Raw genomic sequence first — 16,946 nt, 5'->3', positions numbered from 1 at the left:
ATCGGGCTCTCTGCTCAGCGGGGAGCCTGCTTCCCCCCCCTTCTCTCTACCTACCTCTCTGCCTACTTGTGACCTCTGTCTGTCAAATAAATAAATAAAATCTTAAAAAAAAAAAAAAGTTTATTTGGGGCGCCTGGGTGGCTCAGTGGATTAGGCTTCTGCCTTTGGCTCAGGTCATGATCTTAGGGTCCTGGGATCAAGCTCTACATCGGGCTCTCTGCTCAGCAGGGGGCCTGCTCCCCCCCCCCACCTACCTCTCTGTCTACTTGTGACCTACTTGTCTGTCAAATAAATAAATAAAATCTTTTAAAAAAATATGCTCATAGATCTCTCTCTCTGTCAAATAAATAAATAAATAATCATTTAAAAAAATAAAAATAAAAAGATTTTATTTATTTATTTGAGAGACAGAGAGAGTGTGCAAGGGGGAGGGGCAGAGAGAAAGGGACAAGCCCAATGCGGGACTCTCAGGACGCTGCGACCATGATCTGAGCTGAAGGCAGACAGTTAACCAACTGAGCTGCCCAGGCATGCCAATAAATAAGTCTCTAAGAAAAAAAAAAATAAGTAGTCCAGGTCTCTGAGTGATGGCATAAGGACAGCCACCACCAATCCAGAACTGTTGGCAAGAAATTATCTTCTCTCTTCTTTAACCCACAGAATTTGGAGGGAATTTTTTTGGAACAGCTGTGCCTTGTCCTAGTCAGGAAAGCTCACCAACACCCATTTCCTCTCTGGTCATGGCACCTACTTTTCTGCTGGGAACCACTTTCCTACTCCCAGGCCAGTGACCTGTTCACACCACCCTGGCTTCAGGGGAGGCAGGAGCATACAGCTCAGGCCTGGCCAACAAAGCCTATACCCCTTATCTCTCAGAGCACAGCGATGGGATCAGGGATGGACCCAAGAGCCAAATCAGGCCACTCAGAGACAAGAAGCATCAGCCCCAAATCAGACCCTTTTTCTGCAGAGCTGCTGTACTATGGGACAGGAGTCCAGCAGTGGTGGCCATGAGGCCCCCACCTGAACCTGTCTGAGAAAGAAGTCACCTGTGGGAAAACCAGATGTAAAACAGAGAGAAAGATGAGTGATACCATGATTTAAGCACCTAGATCCAGCCATCCCTGAAGCTGAAACAACCCTAGATTTGTCAGCCAATACATTCTCTTTTCTGTTAAAGCCATTTTTTTTAAAGATTCTATTTTTAAGTAATCTCTACACCTGATGTGGGCCTCAAACTTTGTCTATCAAATAAATAAATAAAATATTTTTTTTCTTTTTAAAGATTTTTATTTATTTATTTGACAGACAGATCATAAGTAGGCAGAGAGGCAGGCAGAGAAAGAGGAGGAAGCAGGCTCCCCACTGAGCAGAGAGCCTGATGCGGGGCTCGATCCCAGGACACTGGGATCATGACCTGAGCCGAAGGCAGAGCTTTAACCCACTGAGCCACCCAGCTGCCCCACATAAATAAAATCTTTAAAAAGAAAAAAATAAATAAACAGTTTCTGTCAATAGCAGGTCCCAGGGCAACTGGCTGGTTCAATTAGGAGAGCATACAGCTCTTGATCTCAGGGTCATGAGATCAAGCCCCATGCTGGGCATAGAGCTTATTAAAAAAAAAAAAATTAAAATATGTGAATATATAAAAATCCATCCCTAGAGAGAATATCTTTCCAGCTGGTTCACAGTTCCCTGCGCAAAACAGGACCCAGGCCAGCTTCCCCAGACAGTCGTTTAGATATTCCCTTATCGTTTTTGTTGTCAGAATTACCCAGATAACTGTGGAAAACAAATCAAACACTTTCTAGACTCCTTTCCCTGTACCAAGTTCTAGGAGACACGACAGGATGTCAACAATTGGCCCCTGCCCCCAGGGCAGAGCCCTCAGTGCTGGCCATCCCAGGAGGCCGTAAGAGCCTTCACAACTTCCTACTTTGCTGTTCCAGGTCCCAAGTGCATCCCCAGTCACCGTGAACACTTGGACGTGGCCATGTAGACCACATGGTGCTGTGGTCTCAGCTCTCAGGTCTTCGTGCGAGGCCCAGCAGGACCACATCCACCCAGCAGGATGGTTCTGGGGCACTGAGTGCCGCCGTTTAGAGAAAACAGAGGTGTGAGGATCTCCCAAAGCCTGCCCTAGCCTCATGCCTGCCTCTCCTTTAGTTCTAATTGAACTTGGTGGGGGGCGGGGGAGGTGGTTCTTTCCTTTCTTAAGTGTGGGGAGAGGAAAAGTGGGATTTTGACCGGGTTTAGGATTCTTGGCCCTTTCCTCCCACCACCAGCCGATGGCCCCTGCAGCTGCCTCATCTGCTCCTGGGCGCTGGGACACTGACCCCTTCAGGAGAGCTCTGAGGATTGCTCCAGAGAACGCTGCACAGCCAGGGGTGCCCTACATCATAGATGCTCCACAGAAGGGTTTATTCACTCCCTTCAGAAAGGGGAGCCGACTGGCAAGACCGATGTTAACTCAAGTTAGAGGCCACGCCACGGAAACTGTCCAGATTTGGCATGATGCCTGGCCTGCGGTGTGGGAAAGGAGGACATCGGGGGAGGGAGTGAAGCGGGCAGAGAGGTGGAAAGAGGACGGAGAGGAAAGCAGACAAAGCAGGGCCATCACCCAAATGCTCCCCAGCCCAAGCAGCAGCCTGGTCCTGATGCAAGATCTTCCTCTTCCGGGGAGGAAATGAAGCTGGGGCTGTCAGACCCAGGGCAACAGGGGATGCCTGCCGAAGGACTGCGGGGTACAGGAGATGAGCACTCCGCTCAGTTCCCACAGCTCCCTAGACTGGGGAAAATCCCTTTCTCAGCCACCAGGGTTCCCTGAGGGTTTGGGCCCTTCCTGCTACCCCCCTGTCACCGAAGGACCCTGGAAACCACCTCACCACCCCTCTTGTCCCCTGAGGCTGCTGCCTCTCCTTTGCCCTATCTCGGTCTCAGGTCTGCTTTACTGTGAACGTCCTGGGCCTCTGGAGCCAGGCCTCCCAGGTGAGGCGATCCAGGTGGCCAAAGGTCACAGTGCTCAGCAGTCACATGCCCTGAAGGAGACTGCTCTCCCTCCCGCAAGACCACAGCCCTGCACCTGGCCAGGGAGCGCTCCTGGCGGTCCCGCTTCTGCGGGCTTCACCTGCAACCAGCAAGTCAAGTCCCAGCCCCAGAAAGCCAGAAGCAGCTCTACAGTAACCCAGGGCCACGGAAAATGACGAAAGCATTCAGGAGTGACCTTCCCCGTCCACCCCAGGCGTCTCTGCCCACCTGCCTTGGGGCACCTGTCCATTGGCCCTCCTACCCCGTACTCAAGATCTGCTTCTTCAAACCCACCTGCCAATACAAAGTCATTTGCCCCAAATGACCTGAAATCGAAGGTCACACATTAGGCCCTAATCAGGGAGCTAGAACTCAATGCTCTGTTTTGTTTTATAATTTCACAAGAACATTTCATTTATTAAAATAATTCCTGTAAACTCTTTTGGAATAATAAAATCATTTTCCTTGCTTGAGGAGCATGGCAAGTGGAAGTACTTTTATTTCAAGGCACCATAAAATGAGTCTCTCTAAGAACACCTCGGCCTCCACATGTGAAAATCCTAAAAAAAAAAAAAAAAAAAAGAAAAGGAGAGAGAAAGAAAGAAAAATGCCTTACAGTGATCGTGACCATCCACAAACTTTTGTTAATGTGACTGTCAACAGGATGTGGGTTACAGGGGACCTGCCACCACGATTCTCACTGATGACCCTTGGAACAGATCCCCCAGCTCCGCCTCCGCCCTGGAAGGGCAGAGGGATGAACTGAACCCAAGTGGGGTTGGGGGAGCCTTCAAAACCCCAAATCCCTGTAAACACAGCAGCTCTGGCTGCCTCCTCCTCCTCACTTCTCCTCCTCCTCGCTCAGGTTGGCATTCCCTGGGCGCATGGACATCAGCTTGGTTTGCAAAAGAGCCGCTAGTTTTTTGGACGTCTTTTTGAGAAAGGCGCTGCCTGGGTGGGCACTGTTCACGTGCAGGTACAGGTCCTCCTGGGTGGGGCCCGTGTAGCCACAATCCTCGCAGACGTAGAGCTTGTCCCGGCGTTGCTTGTAGGCATACTGCTGCTGCACCCCGTGGATCTTCTTCAGGTGGGACTCCAAGGAGCAGCGCTGGGTGAAGGCTTTGTTGCAGATGTCACATTTGTAGGGGCGAATGCCTGCAAGGTCGATGGGCAGACATATTACCAGTGGGTCACAGTCAAGCCAGAGCCTCCCAACCATGAAGCCATTTACAAACATGATGCACAGCCCAATAGCAGAAAACCAAACCTCCTGATTCAAAACCGGGCAGAGGAACCGAACAGATCTTTTTTCCAAAGAAGGCAAGCAAAGAGCCAACAGGTACGTGACAAAGTGCTCCACACAGCTGGTCGTCAGGAGAACATGAATCACGGCTGCAATGAAATATCACCTCCTACCTGTTAGGATGATTATCATCAAAGACAAGAGATAGCAAGGGTCCTTGAAGATGTGGAGAAAAGGGAGCCCTTGTGCACTGCTGGTGCAAATGTAAACTGATGCGGCCATTATGGAAACCAGTATGGAGGTTTCCCCAAAAAAACAAAAATTAGCACTACCATGTGACCCAGAAATCTCTCATCTAGGATCTGTTTCCAAAGGAAATGAAAAGAGGATCTCAAAGACACATCGGGACATCCACGTTCACTGCAGCATTATTAATAACAGCCAAGACATCCAAATAACCTTAAGTGTCCATCAGCGAATGCACGAATAAAAAAGATGTGGTATATTTATACAAGAGAGTATTATTCAGCCACGAGAAAGAAGGAACTCCTGCTATGTGCAATATTGTGGATGAACTGTGAGGGCATTATGTGAAATAAACCAGAGAAAGGCAAATACTGCGTGGTACCACTTGTGTGTGTATAAAAGTCAAACCCATAGGAACAGAGTGCATAAATGGTTGCCAGGAGCTGAGGGCTGGGAACAAAAAATCAGCCTGACCAGGGACTCAACATGAGGAAAACGATTCCCAAGGGTTCCCAACATCCACATGAGCAAAGATAAAAAGAGATGCCAACTTAGCAAAGAAACACCACCTGGCTTTGGGAGTAAAGGTTTTTGGTTTTCCCACTTGTACGCCTCAATGTTTTGATTTTATAGTGGGCAAAGTAAACCTTGTTTTGTTTTTGTTTGTTTGTTTGCTTTTTAAAGATTTTATTTATTCATTTGACAGAGAGATCACAAGTAGACAGAGAGGCAGGCAGAGAGAGAGGAGGAAGCAGGCTCCCTGCTGAGCAGAGAGCCTGATGTGGGGCTCAATCCCAGGACCCCAAGATCACGACCTGAGCCGAAAGCAGCGGCTTAACCCACTAAACCACCCAGGCGCCCCAAACTTTGTTTTTATTTTACGTGGTTTTCCTGGAAATAGACCCTGTAAAAAGGATTCCAGTCCGGAGTGAAGAAAGAAGTGCGGCAGCGAGAGGAAGGAGCCCTACAAGGTGGGGACAGCAAGGCAGTCACTGCTGTGAGCGACCAGAGTCCAGTTCCACTGGACAAGGTGAAGGGACAAGGTAGAGCACTCAACTCTGAGTCATCTCGCCCCACACAGCTGTGGTCTCCACCCCCCCACCCCCATTCCCACCCCCTCCAACAGCCTGTCAGGGGCTGTCCCTGGGGGGTGCCGATTCTCCCTCCCTGTCTGGTGCCAGCAAGAACGCTCTCAGACAGAGTAGCAGGTGTGGGCAGTTGCAACAGGGATGGGTGTGCCCAGAAATGGCAGGAGCCAGGGGCGTGGGCTGGACACGGGTAGCATCTGCCACAGTTATGAAAGCATTTCCAAACCAGATCTCTCACTGGCCTTCAAATTGGGCTAATATCGGTGGGGCTTGCCTTCTAGATGGAGAGTTCCCATGTGCCATCTCCACTGGGGATCATCTTAGAGCCCAGAGGCCAGCAGAGCCATCCCCTACAGGAATCCCCAAAGCCTCCGATGCAGAATTTAAGGGCCTGCCAAAAACTCATCAATCCAGTGAGATAATATTTCAGAAATTGAAACACATTAAAAAAAAATCCGTAGGAACGAGTTATCAAAAATCTTAAACAAGGACAAGACCCAACAACACCATCCTCCAGCTTGAGGCGAAAGGAAAAACACGCACTCTATGTAGATGTTTTCATGTATTTCTAAAATGGTTATTATTTTCCCCCATAAAGTTCTAGCTGTTGAAAAAACACACTGCACAATTGAAAAGTAGCTGAATTAAAACTCACACTTAAAAATGTTTCAATATATATATTTTTAAACACGAAAATGGAATTTATGATGATTTTACTATTCTGGCTTTAATGGAAGCAAACTTATCCAAAGATATTTTCAAAATCTACTTTTTTAGCTTCACAATGCTCTGAAGGATTTTTCCATGTTGGTGCCTACAGCTCAGTTTCATTCCTTTTCAACAGAACCGTGGTGTTTTGTCATCTCTCACAAGCCAGAGATAGGCTGACTGCCTTGTAACAACCGGGTCCTCGCCTTTGCTCCTGGGGCCAACAGTCACACTGCACCCGCTGGGAGCTTCTGGCCATGCAGAGTCGCAGCCCCCCACCCCCCAGACTGAATGGAATGTGGAGCCATGGTCCTCAAACCCAAGGGGCTCACCAGAACAGACTCCTCGCCCCAGCCCTGGTGTTTCTCTTTCTGGGGTAGGGCTGAGACTCCCGTGTTTCTAGCGAGTTCCCAGGTGATGGGAAGGCTGCGTGTCCGGGGATCTTTGGGAGTCACATGTCTAACTCCACGCCAAATGAGGCATGACCAAAACTGAAGCAGGAAGAAACGAACATTCAAAGAGACCCATGACCAGCAAGGAGATTGAATCAGTAACCAAAAAACTGCCAACGAACAAAGTCTAGGACCAGGTGCTTCGTGGACAAATTCTACCAAACGAGGCATGAGGATGGTACTTCAGGGTCTGAAAGCAGCCCTGGCCTCAGTATTTTCTCTCCCAGGTTACATGCCCCCATTTTCTTAAAGGCAGATGATAAGGGAAGTTGAAATGGAAAAAAACTATTTCCCCCAGCTCCATCCAACCACCCGAAGGGTTTGGAAACCAAACCCTTCCACTTTTCATGCAGTCCATGTCCAGAAGCACACATGGGAAGCATATCCTGTAACATGCATGTGAAAAAGGTGTATTGGGTCAATGCAATTCAATTCAGGCAGAGTGCAGGTCAATCTTACATTCCACACACTCTAGAACAACTGCCAGAAGTTAAGAAACTCCTTTCTAAGCCTTGGCACCGGGAAGGCACATAATAGGTGCTCAGTAAATAATTTTTCAATGAAGGAATTAATGAACCCCTACGGGCCCAGAGAAAGACATTTAAGAAACAAAGAGATTGAAGAAACTGGCAAATTTAAGTGGGGTGCCTGGGTGGCTCAGTCAGTTAAGCATCTGCCTTTGCCTCAGGTCATGATCCCAGGGTCCTGGGACGGAGTCCCACATCAGGATCCCTGCTCAGTGGGGAGCCTGCTTCTTCCTCTCCCTGCTGCTCCCCCCGCTTATACTCTCTGTCAAATAAATGAATAAAGTCTTTTTTTTTTTTTTTTAAGATTTTATTTATTGGAGAGAGCGAGACAGAGATAGTGAGAGAGGGCGGGAGCAGGGAGGAGAGGGAGAAGCAGGCTACCTGCTGCGCCCGGAGTCCTGTGTGGGTGGGACTGGACCCCTGGACTCCGGGATCATGACCGGAACCGGAGGCAGACACTTAACCAACTGAGCCACCCAGGTGCCCCAATAAAATCTTTTTTTTTTTTTTTTTAAAGAAATTCACCCAGAGGCCAGTTACTCCTTTCAATAGTTATTGGAAATAACCCACTACTGTTTTAAAACATCCAAACTAAACACGTGGAGAGGACAGTACACTTACCCCCCCCGCGAGCTCCTAGGCCCCCCAGGAAAGGATGTTTCCAATCCTGCTCTAGGAAGCCCCACCCCATCGGGTGACCCAGAAAGGTGATCTGAAGTGGCTGCTGACCAGGGCTTTGCCAGATCCCTATCCCCTGGCAGAGGTAAGCGTGCTGGGAGCACATTTCCTTCTGCAGCCAGCAGGTCAGCCGAGCCCCTTCCACAGACAGAACCCCCAACAAGGCCCAGGGCAGCAAAGGCTAGAGATTCCAGAGCCCTGCATCATCCAGACGATAGAGAGAATAGGGATGACTGCTGCGGGTGGGCTTTTCCCAGGGACGGTGCATTATGGGATGTGAGCCGGGCTCAGAGGACCAGGGACTCACAGACACCAAGATGGATGTTAGACTGCCAGCACCAAAAACTGCAGTTAGGGCAATTCTGACTTTTGCACACCTGCTTCAACTCCCCTCTCTGGAAATACCACATTCATCCATCACTCACTGATGCAAGCAGACACGGTCATGCAGCAGCCCCCAGGTGACCCTTCTTCCCGGAATCCCCAGCCCGCCATGAACTCAGGGGTGGATGGGAGATGAAGGTGAGCAGAGAGGACACCTGGGCAAAGAGGACTGATGCCAAGGCCTCCCCAACTCCGGGGACTCACCCACCTTAGTGCTCTGGAGCCAAGGCCAACCTTGCCCCTGTCTGGAGTGGGATACTGGAACTCGAAACCACAGCTGCACCAGACATCATTAGCCTACTGACACCACCCAGCGAGAGTCCCAGGCCTCTGAAAACCCACGCATCACACATCTGTCACTCGTCACGTGAGCCCATGATGGATGGCTGAGCCCCTCCAGACCTCAGTTTCTTCACCCACAAAATGGGGATAACATTCATACCCCCTTGTCAGGCCGGTCAGAGGATTAATGGCGACGTCACCTGCAAAGGGCCCAGCACATATTACGTACTCAGTGGGATACAGCCCTGAGAGTTTACGGTCCAGCTCAACAGTATGCTCTCCTCCTAAACTGGCTGGCGGGTACATATGTAGTATGTCTTTCCATTGGCTCAATATAGACACTTCACACGCACTTTGGGATGTGTTGTTTATTTCCCGGTGCAGAGAGAAAAAGGGTAATTGTTTTCAATATGGTCATGAGGGTCTGGTGGAGAGAAGAGTGGAGAGCCCTCTATTTTGTTGGTGACCCTCTGGAATGTTGTGCCAAACGGCCTCTCTGACCTTATTCAAAAAAACACTGCATTGGGTCATCCAAAAGGGTTTCTTCTCTTCAAATTTTATATTCCTATTACCAAAATCAAGCTTTGTATCACACATCTCCAAAGAAAATTCTTGGCTACGGGTACTTTCTGCTTGCTCTCCTTGCCACAGCCTGGTGGTCCCTTGCTGAACTTGTACAATCATGAACTTCGGCAAGAAGCTTTTTACAGTCCTCCTTGTGGGAGTGGGTCTTCAGGGCAGCCTCCCTGGTGGCCGTGGCCACCAAAGGCTGCTATGTGTATTGGTGGCCGTGCCTACCAAAGACTGCCATGTGTTGACCTCAGGCCCATCTTAAGGAAATTATCTACAGAAAGATGGACACAGGTAGACAAAGGAGGTGTAAGAATATTCACGGCAGTCTTACATTTAAGGAAAGAAGGAAGGAAGAAAAGAAGGGAGGGGAAGACAACTCTGAGAATGGAAACAAGTTCATCATTTGGGACAAGGGGAAATCATGGTGCCTCCACACTGGAACTGTCATAATCTCATATTAAGAAATGCCCTGACAACTATTAAAAAGAGGCGTGTCTGCCTGTATAGATATGAAAGAGGATCCAAGGCACATATGACATGAAAAAAGCAATGTGTATTAACAACTTTGGGGGATAAATATTAATTGGTGGTTTGCTTTCGGGCATGGAACTTTAAGGACTTGGGAGGGGAAGAAGGCTTTACTTTTCTTCCTTATCATTTCCACCCCCCCACCCCCGCTTTCCTATTATTTCTTTAGCTGAAAAGTAAGTCAAAATGAAATAGAGCAGGGACAGCCTGATGAGCCCAGGAGGCGATCCCACCGGACATCCTTGAACTCCCTAGCCCTGGAGTTTCCTTTCTTCTTTTTCTGCCATCTGCCCCACTCCAAACTTCTCCCAATCTGCATTTTTCCTGGAGGAGTCAATCCTTCCCTGTAGGTTCCAAACAAAGACACTATTGTTTCCTCTTCTTCAATCAAGATGGGATTTGTTTGCCTTCCAGTCCCTCTCAATGTGGCCCGATGGAAGATAAGGCCAGAGGGCGTCCCAAGGGGTGGGGCAGATACTGCGGTGGGCCCATGCCCCCTCCTCACCTCCCCGGCCTCCTCGAGTCTACATTCCTCAGCTTCTCTCTCTGGAACTCCAGAAACTTCCTCAGGAATGGCCGGCAATGGGAATGGCCTCCTTTATTCCAGAGTCAGAAAGTTATCACCAAGGTGGGTTATTCCTCACAGCACGAGACCCCTGAAGTCTGCGCTGGGGACCCCGCAGTTGCGTGTGGCCTTCTTGGCTGTTTATAGAGTGGCTTACAAGTTCTCGTCTTCACTGGCTGGAGTCTCTTACAGACTCAGTAGCCCTTTCCAAACCAGAAGAAAATAAAAGACTTTCAGTAAATGCTGAACTTGTCTGAGAGACCTTGGCACATCTGGCCATACCAGTCAACAATGCCCAGGCCACACTGTGGCCCTGGATGAACGTGGTTCTGCCTGACAGGCGCCCACATGCCGCTGGTGGTGCTGGGTCCTGAGCAGTGAAGTGGGGTACTCAGTGCTGAGTGCGACACATGCAAATGCTGAAAAACAGGCCCGTGATATGATGTTTTTCACAGGAGGAGAACGGAATATACATTAGTTTCTTTCTTCTTCTTCTTTTCTTTTTTTTTTTAGGATTTTATTTATTTGAGGGAGAGTACTTGAGCAGAGGGGGAGGGGCAGAGGGAGATGCAGACACCCCACTGAGCAGGGAGCCCAATGCAGGACTCAGTCCCAGGACCCAGAGATCATGACCTGAGTTGAAGGCGTATCTGGAACCGACTGAGCCACCCAGTCATTCCACATTCACTTCTTTCAAGCTCATGGCCCCTTCTCTCTATTTTGACCAGAATCTCCCACACTGGCCTCAGTGGTCCCGTCAACTCCAAAATAGAGCAGTTTCCTCTACTATGTGTGTCAGGGAAGCTGCTGGTCCATCTGCAGACCCCCCTTGACTAGCTAGTGCTTCATGCTGCATATATCCTGTGTGGCCCACTAATGGCTCCCGACTGCCCCCTTCTCCAAGGAATGGGCACTGGGCAACTGACCTCCCAGCCCAGGGGAGAGGCGGCTGTCTGACTGACATCCAAGTGTCCCCCACTTGTCTATAGTGTTTTCACACCCCAGAGCCCCCGTGGGACCAGGCTGAGGCCACATCTCTGCTCACCCCCTAACCCTGCCCTGTTCCACTACCCTCCCCGCTCCCTCCAGGTTTCCTCTGACCCCTCCCTCAAGAAATCATTTTACAAGAAGCACATCTCAGAATCTGCTCCTAGGGAACCTGACCCAAGACAGTCTGGATTGAAAACAGCCCTTGTTTGCTGATCTGTTTTCACAAAATGTTAGTTTTTGTGCATCAGTTTCTGTCTTCCAACCTTGAATCAGATGCCATTTGACTAACATCCCCTCTCCCCATCACACACACACACCCTCTGAGTTACTTTTTTCTTGGTGAAGTCAACCAAAACAAACCAAACCAAACCAAACCAAACAAAACACCCTTAATCTTTTCTTTCACCCACTTGGATATTAAGGTCAGACATTTACAGGCTCTGGTTTCCCTGGGACTCTTTCAAGATGTCTCTTTGTGTTCTGAGTCTTCCCTTAGAGGCCCTGTCCCTCCCAGCACAGGACAGGAAGAGACCTGGGGGAAGGAGAGATTAATCGTGGCTCTCTCCACCACTCTCTTTGCCCACCTCATTGATGCTGTAGCCACAGTTCTCAATAGAAGGGTCCTGGGATCCCAGCTAAGTCTTTAAATGAGTCATGACTGGTCCAGTCAGAATCTAAGCAAATACAGACTTAACTCAACTACTGTCTCCCATATCTGCATTCACACATCTTTGCTTCTGGTCAAAATACATTTACTTGTAACCGTCAATAGCAAAATCTGACCTTCACATCTTCATCAAACCCAGCATTCTGGTAAGGTCTTTTGGAACCAGGGAGGTTATGTACACGAACTTTGAAAATGATGATGATGAGATGAGAATCCTAGATTTTTGCTCTTTTTACTGACTAACCCTTTTATGTACAGCTCGAGGGAAGGCAGGGCAGGCCCTCCCACCAGGATGCTATGGCTGCTCCTTCCGCTGGCGTGGCTGCATCCCCAAGCCAGAAATCCTTTTTTTCGTAAGCCCTTTGCTCCCCATTCTGGTCCCTTATTACCTGGAGGCACATCTCCAGCAGCAAATAAACCAGGGCAGGAAAAACAGGTTCAAGACATTTCTGTAATTCTATTTGTTGATCACTTAAGGAAGCAAAATTATGTTTGAAAAAATTTTAAATTACCTGTAGATTTGATCTTATAGTCAATGCTGTCCAGCAGACATTAAAGTGCAAGCCACTCTGTAATCTTAAGATGTCCAGTAGCCTCATTAAAATAAGTAAAAAGAGGGGCATCTGGGTGGCTCAGCCAGTTGAGCATCCAACTCTTGATCTCGGCTCAGGTCATGATCTCAGGGTCATGAGATCGAGCCCCACACAGGCCCCATGCTGGGTGTGGAGCCTGCTTAAGGTTCTCTCTCCCCTCTTCCTTTGCCCCCTCCCCCACAAACGTACTTTCTCTAACAAACAAACAAATAAATAAATAAGTAAAAAGAAAACAGGTGAAATTAATTTCAATGATATATTTTAACCCAATGTATTCAAAATATTACCATTCCAACATGGAATCAACATCAAAAACTGAGATGGTTTACATTCTCATTTTGCATTAAGTCTTCCAAATCTAGTGTTTTCCACTTAACACCACATCTCAGTCGGACCAGCCACACACTGGGGGCTCGGTGGCTACCCATGGCCAGGACGGCTGCAGCTCTTCCCCTCCTAGATGCCTTCCCTTCATGGAGTAAACTGTGAAGCTCTTCAGGAAAAGCATGAGGTGGAAGGCATTATGATTCACCAACTTTAGTAATTTTCAGCCCCTCTGAGTCACTAAAAATGTCACCTTCGAGGAGCAAGAGAGGGAGGAGCTCAGGAGTCTGAGATGCCGGCCATCTTCCTCCTTGCTCACTCTGCCGGTATCCTGGTGCCGCAGAACATGCACGCTCAGACTCCCATGCTGAGGAAGGCACTGGGAGGCAAAGGGAACAGAGAAGGAACTGACAAAATGGAAGCCCATGAACTCCAGCATGAGCTAGTCTGGTTCCCTGCTCCACCGCTTCTGGTTGTCTGACCTTGGTGAGCCCCATCTGATCATCCGTTAAGTGGGGCTCGCTGACTCCTTGGGGATGAGACAGCAGCGTTAAGTGCTGAGGGCCTGGCATGGAGGAAAGTGACTACTGGGGGCTTGCTGCTGTCTGAAGAAGATGTGGGACCTTCTACAGGGATTCCCAGCCTCTGCCAAGCCACCCCCCTCGCTTGCTAACCCTTCTTGTCCTGAGAGGACACTGTCAACACCCCCCACCCCCGAGCCTTCCACTGGGTCACCTCAGTTCCAGGAAAGTCAGTTGCCTTTCTGCATCTCTCTCCCCAGAGACCTGCAAGAGGCTGGGGGGGAGGAGCTGCCTAGGAAATGAGGGTCCCAGGTCCCTCCCCATCAGGGAGGAATGGGAGTTACTGGATAAATAGCCCAGCTTCCTCACCCCTGGAGCAATTCTATGGAGCATTCTACATGGTTCCTCAAAAGGTCCCCAGTGGGGTTGAGCCCCAGCTGTCCACAGTGATAACCTGCTCATTAGCTGGTTCTTATCGGTTGTCTTCCCCTCCCCATCTCCCCTCATAGCCCCTCATTATGCTTCCTGAGATCACCTCCCCAACCCAGCTTACCCAAACCCACAGGACCCCTGCCAGCCCACTGCTCCCTCAGCAGTCTCCTTGCTCCAGCCTAAGGGGCCTGCCTGGCCACACAGAGATCAAACTTTTGCTGATTCACTGGTTGCTAGGGACTAAAAAAGAAGCCTTACTGCCAGACCCAGGAGAGGACACACTACATGATTCCATCTCTACTATGCTCAAAACCAGGCACCGTAATTCATGCTGTTACAAGTCACACAAGTGGTGCCTCTTGGAGGGAAGGGGATAGTGACACAGAGAGGAGTGGGGCCTTCTGTGGGCTGGACAAATGTTAGGCCCCTTGTCTGTGGGTTTGCTTTCAGTGATTTCAGTTACCCATGGTCAACCGCAGTCCAGAAACAGATGACCTTCCTCCTGACCCATCAGCAGAAGGTCAACAGAAGCCTAACACTACGTCACAGTGCCAACGTCATTCGCCTCGCTTCCTCTCATGGCATACTCATTTTATCATCTCACATCATCACAAGAAGGGTAGGTCTAGTACGACAAGGTACTTCCAGATACAGAGATAACATTCACTTAACATCTATTACAGTATATCGCTCTAATTGTTCTATTTTATTAGCAGTTATTGTTATTAATCTCTTACTGTGCCCAGTACATAAATTAAACTTTATCATAGGTTATGTACATATAGGATATATAGTGTTTGGAGCAACCTGTGGTTTCAGACGTCCACTGAGGTCTTGGAATGAATCCCCGTGAATAAGGGGGACTCCTGGAGTCTGTTTCGAGGTCTCAGTGCTAGTTATCTGGGTGTGTTCACTTTGTAAAAATTCCTCAACTCGTCAAACTACACACTTATGATTTGCTAGCACTTCTCCAGCGTGCTCCATTTAAATGAAAAATCCACTTCAGAAAAGGTTTTTTTAAAAGGAAAAAAAGGGGGGCGCCTGGGTGGCTCAGTGGGTTAAGCCTCTGCCTTCGGCTCAGGTCATGATCCCAGGGTCTTGGGATTGAGCCCCGCATCGGGCTCTCTGCTCAGCGGGGAGCCTGCTTCCTCCTCTCTCTCTGCCTACCTCTGCCTACTTGTGATCTCTCTCTGTCAAATAAACAAATAAATCTTTAAAAAAAATTTAAAAATAAAAAAATAAAAGGAAAAAAGGAAGTTTTGAGTAGGCTAGCCTACTCTCTCAGACGGAGGACACTCTTCCCAGGCCGGGGAAAGAGCTCCTGGCCAGCACTCTCAGAACCAAACAGTGTGATGAAGGTTATAAAAGAAATCTGAATAGACAGGATCAGAGAAGGGCGCTGGGTGAGGACGGAAGTGCTGGGATCTCCCTCTGGAGGGAGCAATAGACATCTTCCTATCCCACCAAGATGCCAGAGGGAACCCCGAACTCTGAAAGGGCTGGAGGATCGGGAAACTATCTACAGTAAATTCTATGAGGCTGTAGGGAGAACAGGTCATAACCAGGACGGGTCTGAATGGTCAGGACAGGATGGGTTTACATGAGATGAAATGGGGCAGGATGAGACGGGGTGGGGATCTGAAGGTGGGACCCAGAGTGTAAGGAGCTTACATGAAGTCCACCAAGATGAGAAGTCTGGATTTCATCTCATCTAGAGTTGGAGAATTTTCAGAAGGGAAATGTCATCCTCAGAATTATCCTCAAAAGATCCCTCTTTGGAGGTGTGGAACTGTGGGCCTCAAGGGGAATTATAGGGGCCAGATGTTTCTAAATTAAAACTAATGAGGCCTTAACCAGAAGGGCTCAGAAGGGCTGGGAGAGAGGCCAATGGACACCCCCAGGATTCTCTGTGAACTGAGCTGGTAAGGACCCAGGTCCACGCTTCATTGGTCAGGAAACTGAGGAAGGACCAAGGGGAGGAAGACACTTGGCAGCCTCACACAGGAGACCAACATCTCCTTCTCTTCCGGAGCTCCATCTGAGACAGGCTTACATCCCCACAAAGAAGCAAAGGACACCACCCGTGAGACCACAAGAATCCATTCTAACAGTCAGCCCAGTGACAGCTGAACTCTGCCCCTGGGGAGTCTTGTGTCGGCGATCACAACTCCGAAAACACTTCCAGCCCGTGACCCATCTTTAGGCCCTAGAATGGCCCTAGAACTTGGGCCATTACCACACCAGACAGAGGCGAAAACAGCGTCTGAAAAGAGGCTTTGCTGGGCTCAAGGTGACTCAGCTGCCTGGTGTCACAGCCAAGAGCTGAGCCCAGATGCCCCAGAAATGCCACCCTGCTCCACACTCCCAATGTGGTCTTCTGGTGGCCGAGGAGCAGGAGCTCCGCCAACAAAAGCAACCGCGAGGGGCACGCCCCCGTCCTCACCTGTGTGCGTGCGGACGTGCCTCTTCAGGTCAAAGGTGTCATTGAAGCCCTTGCCACAGAAGGTGCACAGGTGCCTCTTCACTTGGTTGTGGCACTTGAGGTGCCGGTTGAGCATGCGCTGCAGGCGGAAGGCCTTGCCGCACAGCTCGCAGCTGTGGGCCGCGGGGTCGCTGCACGTGCCTGTGGTGAACTGGGGAGAGAGAGAAGGAGGGGGTGAGGGCTTCAGTGCAGACGGGCACATGAGCTCAGCCTGGGAGCACACCTCCCCCGTGTTTCGCCAGGCTGGGGCTCCTGACCCCTAACCCTAAAACTTCCAAAGGGGTTTGGGGAAAAAAGAACCAAAAGCCCTGTCCCACATTCATTCACCCCAGCTGCCTCAGAACAGACTTGTGATTTCTGGGCACAATGGCTCCCCCCGAACGTCTACGCTTGCGGGCCTGACAGCAAGTCAGTGGAAGCTGGACGAGGGGACTGATGATGGGTACTCCTGCTGTGGGAGAAGGTGGTGCCCTCCTCCTCCTTTGCTCCTTCCCGCTGGCCGGAGCTCCAGCAGCCACTCTGGACCATCGAGGGGGAAGCCTGTGCTGGAAGGGCAGAAAGGAAGGAGTCCAGGGGCGCCTGGGTGGCTCAGTCATTAAGTGTCTGCCTTCGGCTCAGATCATGATCCCAGGGTCC

At 49.7% G+C, this 16,946-nt stretch overlaps 1 protein-coding gene across 2 annotated transcripts in view; it reads right to left on the bottom strand.

Moving 5' to 3' along the window:
* Positions 1–3,508: 3,508 nt before the first annotated feature.
* Positions 3,509–16,946, bottom strand: part of OVOL2 (ovo like zinc finger 2) — a 28,846-nt gene continuing 15,408 nt past the window's right edge. For both annotated transcript variants that reach the window (XM_059406495.1, XM_059406496.1), the window contains 2 exons: positions 16,272–16,461; positions 3,509–4,182 (listed from right to left, as the gene is read on the bottom strand). In XM_059406495.1, the coding sequence (XP_059262478.1) occupies positions 3,869–4,182; positions 16,272–16,461 (504 nt within the window). In that variant the 3' untranslated portion in view covers positions 3,509–3,868. The remainder of the gene's footprint in view (positions 4,183–16,271; positions 16,462–16,946) is intronic.

This window comes from Mustela nigripes, chromosome 7 (assembly GCF_022355385.1).
Source record: "Mustela nigripes isolate SB6536 chromosome 7, MUSNIG.SB6536, whole genome shotgun sequence".
Classification (NCBI taxonomy): domain Eukaryota; kingdom Metazoa; phylum Chordata; class Mammalia; order Carnivora; family Mustelidae; genus Mustela; species Mustela nigripes.
The sequence above is the reverse complement of the archived record's forward strand: the minus strand, read 5'-3'. Positions and strand labels throughout refer to the sequence as shown.